The 22464-nt window shown below is 41.4% G+C and overlaps 1 protein-coding gene across 1 annotated transcript in view; it reads right to left on the bottom strand.

The window, feature by feature from the left end:
- Mrps28 (mitochondrial ribosomal protein S28) overlaps positions 1 to 22464 on the bottom strand; it is a 120978-nt gene that overhangs the window by 81923 nt on the left and 16591 nt on the right. The window contains exon 2 of the mRNA XM_036177701.1: positions 10721 to 10902. Within this exon, the coding sequence (XP_036033594.1) occupies positions 10721 to 10902 (182 nt within the window). The remainder of the gene's footprint in view (positions 1 to 10720; positions 10903 to 22464) is intronic.

Below are 22464 nucleotides of genomic sequence, written 5' to 3'. Positions count from 1 at the left end.
TTTGGTCATGGTGTTTCATCGGAGCAATAGAGACCCTAACTAAGACACGCAAATCAATACCAATAATCAATCATCCTACGTGCATTCTTGATTCTCTGCCATACTTCGTGCCACTTCCTCAGAAGTGTCCTTGCATTACTTAACTCCTAACAACTTCTCCATCTTTAGATTCTAAAGTACCACCTTTTAGAAAAGACATTTTTTCCTGCTTATGAAACCATCTTAGCTCTTTCTCTGAACACCTCATTCACTTGGGCATTTGCTCATACATTTTTCTGTTCTACAGATCTTTCAAACTATATTAAGCATACTGTAGTGAAGGTATGCAAAAGATTTGCTGCAGAAAACTCAAATTACACATGCACACATGTATGCATGAACACACACTTGTACTGGAAGTGACTCTGAACAGCATGAAGTAGCAAAGATGGGTGTGAAGGACATAAAGGAGCTATGTATGCTATCTCAGGTATGCTCATTAGAGCCAAGCATCGGGGTAAGTTACCTAAAATGCCAGCCTTAGTTTCTTCAGTGTTTATAAACAAGTTTCCTAACAGTATTAGTGTCAGAGTAGTAAAAAGGCTTTAGAAAATAACGCATGCAATTTTATTTATAAAGTGTTTTGCATAGAGAGAATGTTCAACAAATGTGTGTAGATGAATTTCTAAATGGCCTTATTAAATAAAAAGCATGGAGCCAAATAAAAGGGTGAAAGCCTTAGATAGATCAGGGAAATGGGAAAACCACCAGCCAACCTTACTTCACCAACTCCGCAGCTTCCAAATGTGAGTTACTTCCTGTCTATATGCCTTGCTATCCTGCCATCTGATTTGCTCTCTGTCTAGCTACATCACTTCCTCTTCCTGGCCAGCTGTCACTTCATGTCTGTACAGACCTCCAGAACTCTACGGTTGGTATGGGGATTAAAGGCGTGGTCACCACACTTTGCTCTGTTCCCTAGTGTGGCCTTGAACACACAGAGATCCTGCCTGTTAACTGATAGGATTAAGGGTGTGTGCTACCGCTGCCTGACTTCTTTGTTTACTTAAAATGGCTTGCTATTTCCTCTGATCTCCAGGCAAATTTTATTTATTAAAGCACAAATAAAATATCACTACATTTCAACAAAAATAAAATATCACCATAAATGTGAAATATTGTTTATGTTATAATAACCACAAATTACAAAATATGTGCTGAAATACTAGTCTCTAAGTCTCTAGATGTTACCAAGTAGCAATGAATTAATGAAAAATCATATAGGCTAAAACTGAACCCAGATCTTCCATTAAAACAACTTTTAATATTTGGAAATTCTAGTCTTGACCTAAGTGTTAGGAGTGAAGCCTTGACTTTTTCTCTTCAGGTTTTAATGTTAAAGCTTTTGTGGGAACACTTAAAAAGGCTTGCACTCCTTGAGAAGCAGCCACACCAAGCCATAGCCAGATCACTTGTGACCTCTGCAGTCTTGAAATGGCACCAAAAACTCACTGGACATTTTTCTGCCCTGGTGGAGTTGTACACAGGTGGTAATACAAAGCAATCAGTTCTGATAGCAACAGAAAAAGAATCTGTAACAATCAAGCCAACAGAGCAAAATCCAAAAGCAGTTTCTATGACACACATCCAACTAGGGAAAACTGAACTTCCTAATACTATGCACAGTCTACACCACATCTTTCCATAACTCAGACATTTCTAGAAAAGATCATAATTTACAATCTGACCACATGTGAACATATAATTCATATAACTATTGTCTTTTATTAAAAAGTTAAATATAACACACCCCTTTACTTGTAAACTATCATAGATTTATTAAAGAGCTAGCTCACAGGGTGAGTCTAAAATAGGCAAAAATAGACACACTTTTAAGGTGTGTTCTTTCTCTTCTGAAATAAGAGACTCAATTCAAAGTTTTATTTTCTCTTTGCCAATAATACACCTTGAAAACTTGAGTTTTTGAAACATTCACTATATATTCCACTCTCTATTTGACCCTATATATTTCATAACCTGAAATAGAAACAAAGACTGGGAAATTAGCTTGTTTATTCCACCCCAGTGTCAAACAAAAGTACAAATAACATTCAGGGCACGTGCAAGTTACCTTGGAGCTGCCAATCAAGCTTGTTTTGAATCTCTTCGATTTTCAGAGCTGTCAATCACATGTGTTGTGATAAAGATGCCAGAGTAAAGATAATGCATTAAGAGACACAACCCTCATTTACACATTAATAAATAAAAGGACTTTTTACTTATACAGCTGAGCTGGATAATTTTACAGAAATGCTTGCAATGAAATGAAAAGGTTTGAGAATTTGACAAATCAGCAAGCATTGATGAACCGGGGGGGATTCTGTATTTTGGTAAAGGCAGAAGTGCTCCTTGCCTGGTAACTAACCAGATGTTGAATGCCCAAGAATGAGAATGAGAATCAAACCGTTTAACATGAACCAGCAGGCAAAAACGTTAAAATAGCAGCCTTCTGTTCTACCTCCCCAGTACCACTCAACTCACTACCTACCTAGCAAGTCACATCTAAACAGAATGCTGTTCAAATCCCACCTCCTGCCTCCTGTATCAAGACCAGGCTCATCTCTCTCTACTTTGCTGAGGGCTTTCTGCTTTCCCCACCTCAGACTTTATTCACACTGCCATCATTTCTTTCTAACAGTTTCCTCAATGACCTAACTCTAGAATTTTTCTTTCAGTCAGCATTCCACACCTCTTCCAGAACGATTTCACTGAAACACAAATGTGATCCATATAACCTGTTAAAATATTCCAATGGCTATTTGCCCCCTTTTTAGAGTAGCATGTATATTACTGAGAACTTGTATTCTGTCCACCTTTCCTATCAAATCTCCCTTAACCCAGGTTGACTAAACCACCTAGGTTCCCAGGAGCCATGGCTCTCTCACCTGCCCATCAACTCTCCTGCTCTCACCCACACTTCCCCGCTCATTTCAGTAGCCCCTTTGCAATAGCCTCTCCGATGCAAGCAGTGGAGACACTAACCCCTCATCTCCATTCCTGAAGAACACAGTCAAAAGAATGAACATGGTGTTATTTGTGCAGGTTTATTCTCTGCACTGTGGACTGAATCAACTCTCAGCTTGCAGAGGTTATCTTTAATCTGGGAATCATTAGCTTTAATACTGGGGTTGGTTTACTAAGTGGTCCTCAACGTTCCTAAGGCTATAACCCTTTAATACAGTTCCTCACATTGTGGGGATCCTCAGCCATAAAATTACTTTTGTTGCTATTTCATAACTGTAATTTTTGCTACCATTATGAATCATAAATATTTATGTTTTCCGATGGTCTTAACCCCTGTTCTTAAGAACCACTGCTCTACTAGCTACACACTTAAAATTTTCTGGTCTCAATGAAAAACTATACTATGCTCTGTTTGTTTGAAAATAAATGTTTTACAGGTATATTCCAAAGCAACCAAACTAATCAATATCATAAAGTTATTCTTTAGGCTTCATAATTTTTTAAAGGAACTTCATGATCTACTTATAAGTTCACTGGAAGAATTTTCACTTCTTCCAACAGTGTAGAATCCAATACTCCCACCTTATTTTCCCTCCTATTCCTACTGAAGCTGTTAAAGTTTCTGCCACGACAAATGCTCATGTCCCAAACACTCAGCACCTTGCCTGGTTCAACAGACACTGCTCTAATGTGACAACCTATCAAGGGCATCAGTGAACAGCCAAAGCCTACACCAGCTCCACTTCACTCATCAGGAAGTTAGGTAGCTGGTGACATCAAGCATTCCCAGAAGTCAATGAGAACACAGCTAAAGAACTTGAGAAACTGTCATAATACATGTCAAAGCCCATGTGCTAAAATGTGTGCACTTGGAGAAGAGGCTGCTAGGTCCTTACTTAGGAGCTGTTCTTATTTTAAGCACAACATATTTCTCAGGTTTCAGCACACTGGAATAGGAAAACGCAAGAGATGGGAGCGAGCAGAAATGGGTATCATAGCAGAAAAGGGGAGCTGAAGCAAAAGTACAGAACTGGGGTTATGTGGTTACTGAGCAGTAATTCTACATGGTATCTGTGTGATGATAAAATATATAAATTCATATTTGTAAGTATGACCTTGGGACAGAAAAAACAAAAAAGGTTAAGTTTTAGGTCCAATGAAATTCAAAGTTGCTACATTCTATAAAAGCACCAATCAAATAATTAAAATTTAAGTATTATGTGTATCAACAGACTTCTGTTCCCTGCAAAATAAACTGCATTTCTAAATAGCATGAGGCATGCTGACTTTAGCTACCAATCACTTTTAACCATTAACAATTAATTCCTGTTACTACTGTTGTCATGAAAATTACAATTTCAATTTATTCTAAAAAGCCTGGGCCCACTATTCATTACCGTACTTGTGATAACACTATCAAAATATGGAATACCATAGTCGGTTCAGGATGCGACAACAAAGCCTAAGAAAAACAGTAGCTTACAAACAACAGCAACATCTTTTTCATAGTTCTGAAAGTTAAGGAGTCCAAGATGGTGGCAGCTGAGTCTGTGTCTGACGAAGGTCAAGTCCTGGAACACTGTATCCTCAACTAGTGGAAAGATCAAGGAAGCTTTCAAGAGCCTCTTCTACAAAAGTACTAATGCCACTCTGGAGGGAAGCAGTCTCATGACTTAATCCTTTTCCAATAGCCCAACCTCCTAATAGCATCAACTAGTGATTATGTTTTAACATCTGAATTTTGAGACACATGCACACACGCACATGCACACGCATGCACACACTCACTCAGACCACAGCAACCATGGCCACCTGGCCAGAATACTGTAGCAAACTATCCTGTATTCTTTAGCAGATCTGCATCTCCCTTTCTCACTAATACACCACTTTCAGTGTCCCTGGTAGAAAAGTATGCAGAGGCGAAACTATGTTTTGACGACGTGCGAATGATCTTATGCTTCATGATCTGGAAAGCAGTGAAGTTGGGCAGAAACCCTTCCTAGGCCCTGGATTAACACAGAGCCCTAGGGTGAGGCTATGCTTTGTTAATTAATAGTTGTGTAGCTGCAGCACATTATGCCCAGAGATTCATTTCATTCATTTAGAAAATAGCAACGATATTGTCTACATTCTGCTTTTTGTGTTCTACTCACACTGGGACAAATCTGTTAATTTGAGTGTACACTAAATGCTTATGACACAAGAAAAAATATCTAAAGTAAAGGGTAGGCAGATACTGAAAAAAGTGCTTTGTCTAAATTACAGTGGAAGAACAAAAGGAGACTAAGACAAAAGAGACAGATATGCTGTAAGGAAGAGAAGCAAAAGTAAACGAACTTAAACACCCCAACACAGAGCACCGCCTCCTAAACACACCAACACAGAGCACCGCCTCCTAAACACACCAACACAGAGCACCGCCTCCTAAACACACCAACACAGAACACCGCCTCCTAAACACACCAACACAGAGCACCGCCTCCTAAACACACCAACACAGAACACAACCTTCTCTTTAAGTGGAGCTCTCTCTGGCCCACCTTCTTTTCCTAGTCTTGTCTATAGGGTAAGGCTTATGTCTGTCAGGGCCACCACTGGAAAACCAGAAAGCCATCTGCAAAGTAATACCTTCCAAATTTTACAACCTTTCACTCATCTTTTGTGTGATGTCTGGGTGGGAGGGTCTAGGGAAGGTCTTCCTCCACAGCCTGGGCTGGTCTGGCATGGTCTACGCATGTCAGACTGCCTTGGACCTCCTGCCTCGGGCTCCACGTGCTGGATTACAGGTGGGTGATGCCACCCTTAGCTTTGTTTCTCATTCTCGTTCAATCAGTTCTTTAAGAAAATCAACTCTGGAGTCCTTCAAAAACATGAAAACTGCCTTTCATGGCTGGGCATGGTGACACATGCCTGTAATGTCAGCACTTAGGAGGCTGAGGCATAAAAGACTGTGGTGAGTTCAAGGTCAACCTGAGCTACTTAATAACACCCTAGCTCAAAAAGCAAACCAGCCAATGAAACAAACAAATAAGCACAGAACTCTCTCTGGTAAGAACAACTTGAAAAGTTATAATGGGGACTCTCAGCAGGTAAGAACACTGGTTGACCTTCCAAAGGACAAGCTCAGAACTGCTAAGAGCGGGGAGTGACTCCTTTCTTAGCACTTTTTACTACGCCCATACAACCCCTCAGGTCTTCCTGCAAAATTCTAGAGATTGGAAACCATTTATTTAAAAAATATAACTCTCAGGGTTGGGGATTTAGCTCAGTGGTAGAGCGCTTGCCTAGCAACAGCAAGGCCCTGGGTTCGATCCTCAGCTCAAAAAATATATATAACTCTCATATATATGTATATATAACTCACATATATGCATGTGTATATATGTACATACACACACACACACACACACACACACACACACACACACAAACCCAGGTTTGATGGCACACACCTGTAATCTCAGAATTTGGGAGGCTGAAGCAGAACGATCCCCGAAAGTTCATGGTCAACCAGGGCTACAGTTGAGACCTTGTCTCAAGAAACAAGGCAATAGCCCCCCAAAAGCAACACAAACACTAAGGAGTTTATTAAAGGCTGTTTAGCTTGTGGGAATACTGAAGTAACCAAAATGGTTTACAATCTCTATCAATTTTTCTAAGTCTGAAATATCATTAAATGTATTTACTACAATATGATAAATTAAACATACACCTAAACTTATATTTAACTAGCTCTTAGTTATCTTTCACTGTATCTTCCCATTCTTTAAAATGTCCTAAATTAGAATGTAGTCAACCACACAAACACCCGAATGACAGGCTGGACAGGCAGCTTAGTGGTGGAGCATTTACCTATTAAGCACATGCCAAGTGTAATCCTGGCCTGGGGGAAGGAAGTCTGAATGAAGAAAAAACACAGTTGTCCACAAGTACTGAAAGAAGAGGAGAGATCAGGATGTAGCTGATGAATATGAAATAAATATGCATGCCCTATTTACAATGACTTCAAATGAGTCTAACAGAGAGTTGGTCACTCAGAATCTGTCCTTCAGAGGCCTGACACTGTGGAAGCAGAATGCAAAGACCTCTCAAACCTGTAACCTCTGCCGCGAGCGACGTAATCTGAACACACAGAGACAAGACACTGTTGGGCTGGACCTCACTACTGCCCATTCCAGTGAGACCATCTTCCCGGCAGTGACGAAGGTCAGGCCAACATCTGTTTGAAAGCTTCCACCCACAGACTCTGTTCTGCACACAAATCGGAAAGGAAGTGGACTGGAGCAGGAACTACAGCGGCCCACATGTTTCCCCAGTACTTCCAAAGTTTAAGAGACAAGCACCTGTGCAGACCTATAGGAAACTGAAGACCTTTAGGAAGAACCTTCACATTTCCACACGTACAAATCAAGAGGGTCAATAAATACTCTGTGGACAGTAGAAAAAAAACCTCACGACGCAATTAAAGCTGGACAAAGAACACCCTAGCTTAGTTCTCTCTTCAAAACCATGCTATGTATTTAGGCAGCAGAGGAAAAGAGTCAAACCCTCCAGGTTAAAGTGTGGCTGAACTGAACTACTCCTTGAGCACACTCACAGTATCACTCCTGGTCCACACAACAGGGACGAGCGTGTAAGCTTCAGTTTCTCTTTGCCACTTTTAGAAAGGTCCCCTGGAGGCTCTTCACATCTACATCAACAGCGGCTGTGAGCGAATGTCTTTTCTGACTATCACTTTCTGCTCATCTGTATTTCGTCACCACAGGTCCTTTCCCGCTTGTAGGGCACTGCCATTTTAAACACCGTATATGCTGCTTTGCTATCTGTGCCTTTCCCCACTAGGAAGAACCTTTACTAGACAAGGGTAGAGAATCATGTTTTCACTAGTCAGTAGTGTACCTGTCAATAGTGCCCAGCACACTAAAATTGAGTAAGTATGAATGAATAGATGCATACACAACCCCAGCACGGCCCTCTTCGTGATCTTCATACATGAACGCATTAATTTTGTGAGGACTTTGGAACTTAAGGAGATATTTCTGGACACTGGACAGATGCTTTGTTGAAACAGGTGCTGGAAGACAGCTGCTGCAGGTAAACTACAGAACCAAGAGACACATACATTTAACTCCACTGAATACAGAAGGGGGGGGGAGGGTGTAGATGTAACCGTCTTGTTAAATAAGCAACACAGCCAACTGCAGAGTTCAAAGCCCAAGAGGTCAGAGCAGTAGTTAAGAGCTATAAACCTTACCCTTCATGGCTGCTCCTGTCCTTCCCTCAGCAAGAGACCTACTTCTGTGTGTTTTTCCTTTTTATAGACTTTCTGTTCTGCCTTCTCATTGGTTGTAAACCCAGCCACATGACCTCCTTTTCACTCCCTGTCTGTACAGACCTCCAGGTCTTCTATGGTTGGTATTGAGATTAAAGGCTTGTGTCTCCATGCTGGCTGTATCCTTGAACACACAGAAATCCGCCTAGCTCTGCCTCCCAGGTGCTGGGATTAAAGGTATGCACCACCACCGCCCGGCTTCTGCTATGGCTTGCTCTGACCCCATATAAATTTATTAGGGCACACAATATTTTGGGGAACACAATACCACCACATTTCCCCTTTTTTGTCTAAAATTAAAAAAAGCTTATAACTAATACAAGAAAAACTATCCAATAAGTATATATAATATATACAGTCAAAAATTATATTAACAATGTCTAGTCCATTAACATTTGACAGATTCAGATAAAAACTCCATTAATATATAACAATGTCTAGTTCAGTAACATTTGATAAACTCAGACAAAAAATTTTTCATTACTTATCCTATTTAAAACAAGTAGTTCCTTTTTTAAAGTATTTTTTTCTTTTCGTAATAGATTCAGTAATCTACCTTTTGTCATTTTTATTAATAAGAACTTCTAACAATTCTGCTACAGGAAGGAGGGAGGGAGGGGGAGAGGAGGGAGTGAAAACGGCAATTGCTCTAAAAACCAGAGATCGTATTTGCTAAAGCACCGTGAACTGTTCTTCCCTTCTTCTCCTTCCAGACTGCTGGAGTGCATGATTTCACCTTGGAAGACAGATGGTGGTGGGGCTACAAGCAGTCATTTCTGGAACAACGTGTACTCATGTGGTGTGTGAACACTTTTAAATGAAATTCTAAGGTTTAGTAAAATTTGCAACCGATTCTAACATTTAACCATTTAAAGCTACACTGTAAAGAATATTCAAAACATACTATAGTCTCCCTAAGAGAATATCTAATCCCAAATACTAACATTTAAAAATTTGCAATTTATCAAATAAGGAACAAGAATCAAATCTGTAATTCTGAAATTTTCTATTCATGATACTCTGAAGGCATCCTGAAATATTGCGTTCAAGAAAATGATAATGAAAAACAGATATTGTAAAATTTTAACTAAATGAAAAAAGACCAACACTATTCATAAAGAATTATATATTAAAAAGTAATAACAAAATTCCATCCTTAAGGAGAAGTAGTGCCAGATGTAGTGGTATGCACCTATAATCCTAGCATTCAGGAGGGAGGCAGAAGCACTTTCCACATTATTACTTGAGGCAGAATCTCTCACTTGAACCCAGAGCTTGTTGATTCAACTAGCGCAGATAAGCAGCTTCCTCCAGGGACCCTATTTCTGACTCTCACAAGCATTACCACAATGTCTGTTTTTTAAAACAATCAACCTGTTGAACAGAGACTAACCGCTGCAGAAGGTACTGAGAATAAGTGATCATTGAGTGTACAGTCCTAAACAGGCATTTATACCATCCCCTCTAAGGCTCAAGGAACACTTCAGAAGAGGGGGCAGAAAAGTGCGAGACCATAAGATAGGGAGGAGAGCTGCAAAGTGCCATCTTCCAGGCAAGACACAGTCAGGTAGGCAATAAACACTCGCAGACGCTGCAAGGCCTACGCTAGATCTGCAAATGAGCTCCCCAACAGCAGGACAAGGACAGGAACAGAGGGCAGGCCGAGAGGACCCTGTCTTTCACTCCTAAACTATCTGCTAACAGATTCAGAGAGGGGGAAGTCATTGCTTACAGTCTGTACCCACTGGTGACCTTCCCAGGCTCCAGTGTGTACTTCGACTTCAGTGGTCACATAGATAGATGGTCCTGGTTAAACTAAATGAGTCACACAACAAAACCAAATGTCACGAACCTGGAGAGGGCCTGGTAGGAAGGAGAATGTGTTCATTGGGGTGGGAGGGAGAGAAGAGAGAGTAGGGAGAAAGAGTAATTAAAATGTATCATGTATGTATGAAATTTCAAAGACCAAGTTAATTTAAAAAAAAAAAAAAAACATGTTCAACAAAACAACAAAAGATTGTAGCACATCAACCTTTATAAACATACATGTATGAGGGAGGTATGCATTCACATGTATATGGAGACCAGAAGTCAACATCCCAACACTGGATGTCTTTTCTTAGGCACTGTCCATCATGTACTCTTTTTTGAGACAGGGTCTTTCATTGGCCTCAAGCTCCGCAGGTAGACTATACTGGCTGTCCAGTGAACCCTAGGGCTCCACTTGACTCCCAGCACTGGGGTTACAGGTGCATGTACCACACCTGACTTTCTGTGGGGTCCCAGGGCTGGAACTCTGGTCCCTCTGACTGCAGAACAACAATTTACTGATGTCATTTCCCTACTATGAACATTTTAACGTCACTTGGAAATGATTCTACTTACTCGCCATCCACGTCTGGTCTTTTACACACACAGTGAAACTTGCCACCAAAATCTATGTAGAGATCATCCTCCACAATATGAAAGATCCGTCCAATGACCAGTTTGTCCTTGGCAGGCCCCATCTGTGTCAGTGGAGAGTGTCTCAGCATGGAAGCAAAGGATTCCACATTTTTTGGAGACTCCTAAATATGAGAAGAAAATATTTATATACATGAAATCCATCAAAAAGATGAGAGTAAGTTTAATAGGGACTTAAAGAGGAAATTTCACAAGAGCAATTTGCTATACAATCACAATGTGCAAAATTAATTCAACCAAAAGTGGAAGTCTGCTCCATAAGTGTTAAAACTCTGTCTCTTCCTCTTCTCCCTTTCCTTCTCACAAAAGAACCACAGCCAAGGGCCTGGTAGAGGAGGGCAGAACTTAGACCTCAAAAGCCCAGAGGAGAGGAAAGCAGGCAGGGCATGGGCAGGGCTGTCAGATCCTGGGCTCCTGAAGCACACCCAAGGAGACCACACTGACCTCAATCCCAGAACTGAGCATCTGCAAAAATGTCCAGTCCAGAGAGAGCGATTCTATCACAAATACTAGTGTAAGCATGAGTCTTTGTCATAGAATAATTGTAAACAAATCGGGTTGTCTTCACACCCTTCTCTTTCTGATACACAACTATATTTGTAACAGAATTTTAATGTGTTACTCTGAGAATTAAAAACTCAAATGCCCAACACTGTGAGGATCCCTGGGAGATCGAGAGGCCAGTCTGGTGGAAAGGGTCACTACTTAGCCTTTTACAAATCCATTCATGTTGAAAAAGAAAACAAGCAAACAAATAAATACACATTCCATTTTATAAAGGAGACAAAACATGCCCAAGGTGTTGAGTTTGGCTCATGGACCATAATTTTATGAGCTTTGCTTCAGGGGGAAATGGGCAAGACAGTTGACTAATGCTGTGTCCCTCAAGTGCTAGAGTCAGGGAGCGGTAAGTATCGCAGTAGGAAGTAACACACTGGAAGGGCTCCTTAGCACGGAAAGTCAATACAAACCAAAGCCACAGCAGTGGACCCGGACACCAGGGTGGCCAGAAGTGCATCCCACCAGCTTATAACTCCTCAGTTCATATTAAAGCTAAAAAGCTCCCCAGAAAAGTATCTTAAAAAACAGATCTTGCTGGGCAGCATTGGTGGATGCCTTTAATTCCAGCACTAGGGATCCATGAGTTCGAAGCCAGCATGATCTACAGAGCGAGTTCAAGGACAGCCAGGGTGGTTACACAGAGAAACCCTGCCTCAAAAAACAAAAGCAGCAACAACAAAAAGCGGGTCTTGCAGAAAGAAAAAGGAAAAGCACCCTAGAACAGTGGTTCTCAACCTTCCTAATGTTGCGACCCTTTAATACAGTCCTCATGGTGTGGTGACCCCCAACCATAAGATTACTTTCATTGCTACTTCATAACTGTAGTTTTGCTCCTGTTATGAATCATGATGTAAATATCTGTGTTTTCCAATGGTCTTAGGTGACCCCTGTGAAAGGATCATTCGACACCCACCAAAGGGTCTAAGCCACCCACAGCAGTCACCACCAGAGCAGCGGGGAAGACCAGACAGATATCAGTACAGGGTCTCACTATGCTTGTAGCCAGGGGTCCCATCCACACCGACCCCAACAGGTTTCTTCTTGTAATTTGTTTTCAGCTGACTCATTAGAGCCAGGCCCAAGTCAAACAAGAGGACCCAGAAGTTAACCATGTACTCAGGGTCCACTCCTAAAACACACACTCTCCCTCAGAAGCGTGAAGAGACGCCTGGCTAAGAGCAGGGAGGCAGCAAGTGGCCCTTCTCCCTGGGATTCAGAAAGCAGTGTGTTCAAGTATTCAGTAAAGATCCCCTTGGGCTGGCAGATGCTCGGTGGGTAAGGGCGCCTGCTGACAAGCCCTACACTGAGTTCAATCCCTGAACCCACTTGGCAGGGAGAGCTCCAGCAAGTTGCCATCTGACCTTCACAGGCAAGCTGGGACATGTGCACACACACAAAGAGGTGAAAATAAAATAATTCCCTTGTGAGTTTTAATCTCAAGAGTAAATCTGTTTTAAACTATCTTTTCCATTATACGTTTTTCTGAAAGTTTATTTTTAAATCAAATGGAAATGAACCATTTCTCTCTCTTCTGTTCCCTTTGCTTTTAGCACATCTTAAATGGGGCAAATGTGTTCTCAGTGAGTGAAAGACTCCTGGGTTAACACCTAAATCTGTTCTTAAACAGTATATTCATCATCACTAACTGACTTGCGGAAGCCATTTTAGATAATCCAATAAAAAACAGAGTTTAGAACCATCTCTGAATTGCTAGGGCCTAAACCAAGCTATATTCATTTACTTGTCAAGTGATATCTAAAAACATCAAACATGGCAACTCCCACAATACATTCTGACAACAGGGATTCCTGTGTATGAAGTGTCTAGACCAACACTTGGCTCCTTGCAATGCTGATACAGCTCACTGACAGTAGACACACTGTCAACTGCTGGTCTGCCTCACAGAACTCAGTTGAGTGACGGAAAGCATCGCCATAAAGCTCATTCACAGATTTGTCAGAGGGAAGGCAGATATCCTGGGACCAACTGCATGCTAACTTATGTTGTCTATAACTTCAGCACTACAGAGGCCGAGGCAGGGGCATTGTCCTGAGCTCAGTATCTGTCTAGCTCTTGCTGAGTTCCAAGGTATACTAGATTATGGCGTGAGAACCTAATCTCAGAAAGAAAGGATAGGGAAAGTTGGTTGTGGAGCTCAGACCTCCTCCTACTGTCTTGTACTTTCTTCTTCTTCATTAGAAGACTGAAAATCGCCAGGCACGGGCGGTGGTGCACGCCTTTAATCCCAGCACTCGGGAGGCAGGGCCATGCGGATCTCTGTGAGTTCAAGGCCAGCCTGGACTACAGAGTGAGTTCCGGGGCAGCCAGGGCTGCACAGAGACAATTAAAAAGAAAAAAGAAGAGGATGACTGCAAATTGGACAGAACTACCTGGATAGACCGGGCGGGAAGGTGAGGGGTCAGATACAGGAGCAGGACAGCCTTGTTCACCCACTTCTCAAATGGGAACTGCCTGTGGAAGGCGCTGTGGTCTGACTGAAACGCCTCCTGTTGCTGCTGCCATGTTATATGGCTGTGGAGCTTGTAGGAGGGAACCTCGCTGGAAGTAGGTCAACGGGGGAAGGACTTGGGAGTTTTATTAGGCCAGCCCCACTTCGGTAGGCTCTCTGTTTCTATTCTGCCATGTATAGGGAGGTGGGAGGCCCCAAATACACACTCCTGCCACGGTGGGGGCCACTGCCACCATGCCATCAACTTCATCATCAACTGTACCCACTCAAACTGTGAGCCAATGACAACACACTTCGTAAGTTGCTGCTTGTCAGGTAGCCGGTCACAGCAGCAAATGAAAGTAACGACCAGACATGCCGGAATATGAACCATGGCAGAGAGCAGAAGAACACAGAGTGACGACAGTTTCAGGATCCAGAAAGTTGCTGAAAGCAGTAACTATTCACACTTAAGTGCTTAAAAATTTGTAAGGGGTTGGGAGTCCAAAGAGAATTCTAATCAATGGAGTGGTAACATTTGTTAATTGATAAGAAATTTTGTTAGTAGTATACAAGATACACCAGAGAAAGGGAGGAAGTAAGTTTTATACATTTTTTATTACATAAAACTACATAACATTTCAGGGAATGCTGGCTATCTGACAACTTATAAAAAACTGTATATACGCTTATGCCTATTAATATAAACAAGCTTGTTTAGTGACTGTATACAGACACAAATCCCCTCCAAAATTACCCCAAGTGCTAAATGCAAGTTTTAGACTAGAACTATTTTTCTTTACATTATCTACAGTTAAAAACTCTAGACTACAAAGAATATGTATCACTTTAAATACTAGATATATAGTCTATATGTAACTACATTATCATGTTTATAAGGACATTTCACATGCAGCTTTAAATCAAAAGTCACTAGCGCTGATAGAAACAAGGAACATGAACTAGTTCAACTACTTTGCTTAGCAGATGAGAACTACGGCAGCAGAGTAGGAGGACACAGAATGAGGCCAGAAGGATTTTACCCAAATGTCACAAGTTAAACTGTAAGACAAACCTGTGGGCAAAGAGGAAGACCAGAAACCCCAGGAGAAGGCTACTAGAACTGGCTGAAGCCACTGGTACAGGTACAAAGCACTCCAGCATCTGGAGATGACCTGTGACTCACTGCAATACTAAGACACACACGCCTAGGTGGAGATTTAAGATACTAAAGAGACATATGATGCATGAAGTTCTATGCAGAACTACATATAACAGACAATCAAGGAGAAAGCCCAGGCTAAGCAAGTGAGCCTAAAGAGCCCACGCTATGTGACATAAAAGCCCTAATCCTTCATGTAACGCTGCGTTTGAGCTAGTGGACCTCCTTTCTCTGCTCTGGGCTACTCTCACTCCTTGGCCTGCTTCTGTCCAATTCCTCCTTTCAGGACACAAGAACTTCTAGAACTCCTCTGGAAGTGGCTATAGGTAAGTCACCCAAACAGTGCCTATATACATGTAAGCACTCCCCAAAAATTAATTTAACAAAAGTAATTTAAATTTCTTATAGACTCAGTCACCACCCAATTTTACCAATTAACTTGTATTTTTTCAAGCAGAATAAAAATCCCCACAGGGAACATTTGGTATGTTTGGAGGTATGCTTGATTGTTAGGACTGGGTGCTACTGGAATATGATAATAATAATATTGATAATGATAACAGCAAGAATCTATCATCAGCAGGCCTTCCAGGAAAGGTTCAGAGAAATTCTTTAGAAAGAAGGAAATTTGTAAAGGTCAGAAATTTGGGTAAAGAAAAACACACCGGGAAAGGAGTGAGCATGTAAAAAATAAAGACATCTCTTTCTCTTAGCTTCACCAATCTATCTACTAGGTAATAGCTTGTTCATGAGCAACAAGTTCATTAATGACAAAGGGGCCGATTCTCTAGGACAATTCAACAATCCTCTACATCTATAGCAAACTAATAGCAGACCTAACACAACAGTAAAAGGCAAAGCTGACAGAACTCCAGACAACTGGGTAAGGCCACGACCGCAGTCAGAGGTCTACACACTATTAGAACAGGCAGATATAGCAGACAGAGCATGATGAAGACATGGGTAAGCTCAGCACCACCAATACCCAACTGAACATAAATGGACCCGGTTAGATGACTTCATTCTGCAGCACAAGAATATATTCTTTTCAAGCTCACATGGAACATTCACCAAGTTAGAGGAACTTGTAGATCATAAACACCTTCACAAATTTACAACAGTACTTAGCTGGAGGTGTAGACCACTGGTAGAATACTTGTCTAGCATTTGCAAGGTCCTAGGTATGAACTCCAGCATCATATACAGAAAGGAAGAAGGGGGAAAGGGAACGAAGGAGATGGAAGGAAGGGAAAGAAGGGATGGAGGAGGAAGAGTAAGCATACAATGTTTGATCTCAGACTACAATAGAATTAAACTAAGAGACAGAGTTAAAAAATCACACAGTACTTAGATAGTAAACTACATGTTTCTTTATATACACAAATGACAAGCAGAACTTCCAAGAAAACTATATAAGTACTTTGAAGGGGTTTAAAATAAAAACAGAATTTACCAAATGTGTGGCATGCAGTAAAAACAATGCTTTGAATATTCGAGGCCTGATATACATGGTATAAATGCTCAAAACCCTGAATCAATCTCTAAGTCTCCACCTTCAATTAAGACCAAAGTAAGCAAAAGAAAAAATTAAAATTAGAGCAGAAAACAGTAAAATTAAAAACAAGAAGTCAATAAAGAAAATGAACATAAGCAAATGTTGTTCCTTTAAAAAGATAGCATATTTTGAGAAAACTCTAGTCAGGCTAACCAAGAAAAGGACATGGAGAGGTGAGCTGGGAAATGCCCAGAAGTTAAGAGTGCATGGTGCTCTCCCGGAGGATCTGAATTCAGTTCCCAGAATGCTATAAGTGCAGTCTCAACCTCTAATAACTCTAGCTTCCTCATAAACCCACTGCCCTCTTCTGGCCTCTATAGGCACCCGTATACACTTACACAGACATACAAATAAGTAAAAATAAAAAATAAATTAAAAATGAAAGGTATTGTGGGGCAGTGGTGGCACACACCTTTAATCCCAGTACTCAGTAGGCAGAGGCAGGCGGATCTCTGTGAGTTTAAGACCAACCTATCTACAAAGAGAGTTCCAGGCATCCAGGGCTGTTACACAGAGAAATCCTATCTCAAAAACAAAAACAAAGCAAAAGCAAGTTAACAATAATCATTAACAAAATAAAACAAAACAACCCAACAATATAGCTGTTACTGGAAATCTCTGACTCAAAATACTTCATTTCCCCTTCTCACTGACCACAAAAAACAGAGTGCACAGATGGTAAAACCACACATTGAGAAGGACAATGATATTAAAAACAAGAGGGGCATCACTACAGATTCCAAAGGTATGAGAGGATAATAAATGAATACCATGAAAAACTCTGTGCCCACAAACTTAAAAACCAAGATAAAATGGACAAATCCCTTGAAAGACATCATCCACCAACACTCACACAAAAAGAAACAATTTAAAGACCAATAACTATTAAAGAAACCCATCCTTCCAAAAGAGAAAGCATAAAACACAGATAAATGCACTGGCAAATTTCACCAAACATTTAAGAGAGCAATTATTTAAATTTCCCACCATTTCTCTCATAAGACAGAAAGAAATACTTCCTAATTTATCCTCTGAGGGCATCATTACCTTAATGCCAAACCACACAAGAACATTACAATGAACAGAACTATAGAACAGATCTTCAGTGAATACAGACTCAAATATCTATAGCAAAATACCAGTAAACTAAATCCAAAACCATATAAAAAGAATTATACCCCACAACCAAATGTGATGTGACAGAGTCAACAGCTGCAGAAAAAGCCTATGACAAAATCCAATACACAGTCATAAACACTCTGACTAAACTAGGAACAAAGGGGAGCTTTTCAACTTGCTAAAGAGTATCTTCAACACTCCCCACCCCCCACCCCCCAGCTACCATACTCAACGATGAGAAGCAGGAAGATTTCTCCTATCAAGCTGAGAAAGAAGGCAAGGATTCACCCTCTTGAAGTTTTCACCCTCATACTAGAAGTCCTCACTAATGCAGTAAGGCAGGGGAAAAAGCATACAAAAGAAGAAATAAAACTGTCCTTGCAGGTGACATAATCATCTATTTGGAAGGTCTTAAGACTCAGCAGGACAAGGAACGGGAGTGTGGTTAGTAGTGGGCTTGCCTAGCATACACATGCCCTGGGTCCATTCTCTGCACCACATAAAACTGGGAGTGGTGACACAAATTTGTAATCCCAAAGGTCAGGAGGTGAATTCAAGAAGATAGGAAGTTCAAGGCCATCTTTGTCCACATAAAGTTAAAAGCTAGCTGTTGCTGCTATTTTAATGTAAGTTAACAATAAATTAGGGGCAGGGGGAGTCAGCCTGTGCTGCATGAGATCCCACCAAAAATAAAAATAAAAATAATCAATAAGCAACCTTGCTTCCCCCGAAAGTAGTAAGTGATTACAGCAGGTTTGCAGGACATCAGGGCCTGTCAGAATAGTCATCATGTGTAATGGGCAAATAAAATTACAAAAGGAAGCTAGGCTCACATTCTCTCTCTCCCCTTCTCACCTCTCCATTTTTTACCCTTCTCCCACCTTTTTCTCGTCCTCTGTCTCCTCCCCCTCCTCCCCTTCCCCTCCTCCCTCCCCCCTCCTCCTCCTCCTCTTCTCTAACTAGACAGATTTGTCTAATAGAAGTTAGGTCTTACAGCATATGGGATTTTACTTCCAGCCATTCTACGAAGTGAAACATTTTCCCAAGCAAGACCAATGTTTTGCTGCAAGAACTTATGTAACTTAGTCTGTACTATACAATTTCTTTAATAACACAGACCACATTTAAAATTTATTATTATATTTTACCTTCCTTGCTATACTCCAAGATGAAAGAGTTATCTGTATTGCTCACTACTAAAAAAGTTGCATAAATACATAGTCATGGCTCTTAAAAGACAAAGAAAAGTGGTATATTTACTGACTATCCTAAAGAGTCTCCTATAAATCAATTTCTATTCCACCTATGACACCATCCCTCTGAACAATACTCAACCGCCAATCTTTGACACACTAGTCAAAAAATTCTTTCCAGAGAAGATTCTCTTTATAGTAGGCAACTGTTACTGCAGAGACTCAAAACTCCTCCAAGTATTGAGAATAAGTAACTGTTGACAGGACATTTATTATCCCTCAAAGGCTCAGGGAATACACAGAAAAAGGGGGATAGAAAAAGTCAGAGCTTGAGGATGGGGAAGAGAGCTATGAAATGCAATCTTCCAGGCATGACAGCATCATGGTACTCATGAACTCACAACAGTTGTGTTTACCTATGCAAAACTTACATGAATTCCTGGGATCAAACTCAGATCACCAAGCCTACCTGGCAGTGCCTCGATGAGCCATGCTTTCCAGACACACATTAAATTTAATTCACTAGCCACATTTTTTTTTTTTTCTTTTTTGGAGACAGGGTTTCTCTGTGTACCTTTGTAGCCCAGGCTGGCCTCGAACTCACAGAGATCCACCTGCTTCTGCCTCCTGAGTGCTGGGATTAAAGATGGTGAGTGGCACCACCGCCCGGCTCACTAGCCACATCTTAAATGCTCAACTGTGATATGTGGACAGCTTGTTACAGGACATTTCTATCATCCCACAAAGTGCTGGGCAGATGGCTCAGTTCAAAAAGTTCTTGCTGTGAAAGCATGAAGCCTGGAGCTCAGATCCCCAGCACCTATGTAAAACCAAAGGAAGCACCACGGGAGCGCACCTGTAACCTCATTGGGAAAAGTGGAGAGAGGCGAATCCTTGGGGTTTTCTGGCTAGCTAGTCTAGCTGAGTCGGTGGATCCAGATTCAGTGAGAGACCCTGTCCCAGAAAATAAGTTAGAGGGAAATTGAGAAAGACATCCAATGTTAGCCTCTTACCTCCACATGCATGTGCACACACACGGGCACATTACTCACACCTATATACAAACACACAAATATGCACACTACACATACATAAACACAAAAAAAGCCTATATTAAGGAGAACGTGTTTGTATTGGAAGTCTCAGCAAAGTTTCAAGGAGAGACAAGAAGGCACAGTCTGTATGACAGAGCAAGGTACACAAAAAACTATATGATCTACCAGTTCTCACCAACAGACTGGAGTGGCATGTAGGCACTGATCATCCATGTACCAGATCATAGTGAGAGGAAAACAGTATTACTCCAGGTCCAATTATTAAGATGTCTTGCTACATGGAGATTCTGTCTTTTTTTTTTTTTTTAAGATTTATTTATTTATTATGTATACAGCATGTATCCCTGCAGGCCAGAAGCGGGCACCAGATCTCATTACAGATGGTTGTGAGCCACCATGTGGTTGCTGGGAATTGAACTCAGGACCTCTGGAAGAGCAGTCGGTGCTCTTAACCTCTGAGCCATCTCTCCAGCCTGTCTTAATTCTGTCTTAACTAGGGTTTCTATTGCTGTGAAGAGACACTGTGACAATGGCAACTCTTCTAAAGGGAAACACGTACTTGGAGCAGGCTTACAGTTTCAGAGGTTTAGTCCGTTATCTTCACAGTGACATGCAGGCAGACATGACACTTAAGAAAGAGCTGAGAGTTCTACATCTTGATCTATAGGCAGTAGAAGCAATGGTGTCCCATACTGGGTGTATCGTAAACATGAGACCTCAAAGCCCACCTCCACAGTGACACACTTCCTCCAACAAAGCCACACCTATTCAACAAAGCTACACCCTCTAACAGTGTTACTTTCTATGGGCCAAGCATTCAAACACGAGTCTATCGGGACCATACCTATTCAAACTACTACATTCTACTCCCAGACCCCAACAAGCTTGTAGCCACAACATAATGCAGAAATGCATTCAGTCCGATTTCAAAAGTTCCCGTAGTCTATAATAGTTTTAAACTTGTTTAAAAGTCCAAAGTTCAAAGTCTCTTCTGAGATTCATGCACTCTCTTAACTATAATCCCCTGAAAAATCACAGATCACACACTTCCAACATACAATGGCATGGGATTGTATCCAAAATAGAGGAAAGGGAACATAGTGAAGAAATACTGGACCAAAGCAAAACTCAAAACCATCTGGGCAAACTCCAAACTCTGCATGTCCATGTCTGATGTCAAAATGCTCTGCAGATTTCCAACTCCTTTCAGCTCTGCTGACTGCAACACACTTCTCTCTCTTGAGCTGGTTCCACTCCGTGTTAGCAGCTCTCCTTGGCAGGTATCTTATGGCTCGGCTCTGGCATCTCCAACATCTTGGGGTCTCCAAGGCAATCCAGGCTTCTCCTTCACAGCTTCACACAATGGCCTTTCGGGCCTCCATGCAGGGACACCCCTGCCACACACTTGGTCTCAGTGGCTTTCCTTAGTCTCAGAGAGAGATTCCATCATCCCTTTCTTCTATCCTTGACTCGAAAGCCAGAACCACATAGCTGAAGCTGCCAAGTTCTGCTGCTTGCTCAGCTGGAACATGGCGCCCTCATTCAATAACATCTTCATTGGCTTTCTGTTTTCCATAATTTCCTTCACTGCCTAAGCTTGCCTGTCCTGGAACTCACTCTGTACACCACGCTGGCCTTGAACTTAAGAGATCCTCCAGGCTCTGTCTCTGGAGTGCTGGGATTAAAGATGTACTCAACCACACAAGGCTCTTTAATCCCTTTTCACAAATTGGGAGCTTAGCTACATGGGCTCTTGTCCTGAGGTTGCCACTCCTTTATTCCATTTCTTAATCCACTTATCTCCTTCAACATAGGACTTAGCTCTTTTCATCTTCAAATTGTACATTTTGTAATTTTCCTTGCTCAGCTTGTTCCTTTTTGTTATAGATCTGCGTAAGAGTAATAACCACACAACAAAGTCAATACTAGGCTGTTTTGAGATTTCCTCTGCCAATGGAATTAATCCAAATCTCTTCACTTTAGCCCCAGACAGACTTCAGACAAGGGCAAAAAGCAGCCACATTCTTCACCAAAACATCCCAAGAATGATCTCTAGGCAACATAATAAAATTTTTCTCCTCTGAAACCTCTTAAGCCAGGCTCCCACAGTTCAAATCACCCTCAGCACCACTGCCTTCCATGCACCTACTAGTATGGCCCATTAAACCCCACTTATATTATTCAATTGATTTTCTAATCCAAACTTCTAAAGTCCACATTCCTCCAAATAAAAGCATAGTATGGTCAGGCCTATCACAGGAATATCCCACTCCTGATACCAACTTCTGTCTTAATTAGGGTTTCTATTGCTGTGAAAACACACCCATTACCATGGCAACTTTTCTAAAGGAAAACATTTAATTACTTTCAGAGGTTTAGTCCGTTATCTTCATGGAGGTATGCAGGCAGACATGGTGCTGGAGAAGGAGCTTAGAGTTCTACATCTTGATCTGCAGGCAGCAGAAACAACTATGTCCCACACTGGGCATAGCTTGAGCATATGAGACCCCAAAGCTCTCCTCCAGTGACACACTTCCTCCAGTCAGTCCACACATATTCCAACAAGACCACA

The sequence above is a fragment of the Onychomys torridus genome, chromosome 2 (genome assembly GCF_903995425.1).
Source record: "Onychomys torridus chromosome 2, mOncTor1.1, whole genome shotgun sequence".
NCBI lineage: Eukaryota > Metazoa > Chordata > Mammalia > Rodentia > Cricetidae > Onychomys > Onychomys torridus.
This window is presented reverse-complemented; position numbering and strand designations above follow the sequence as displayed.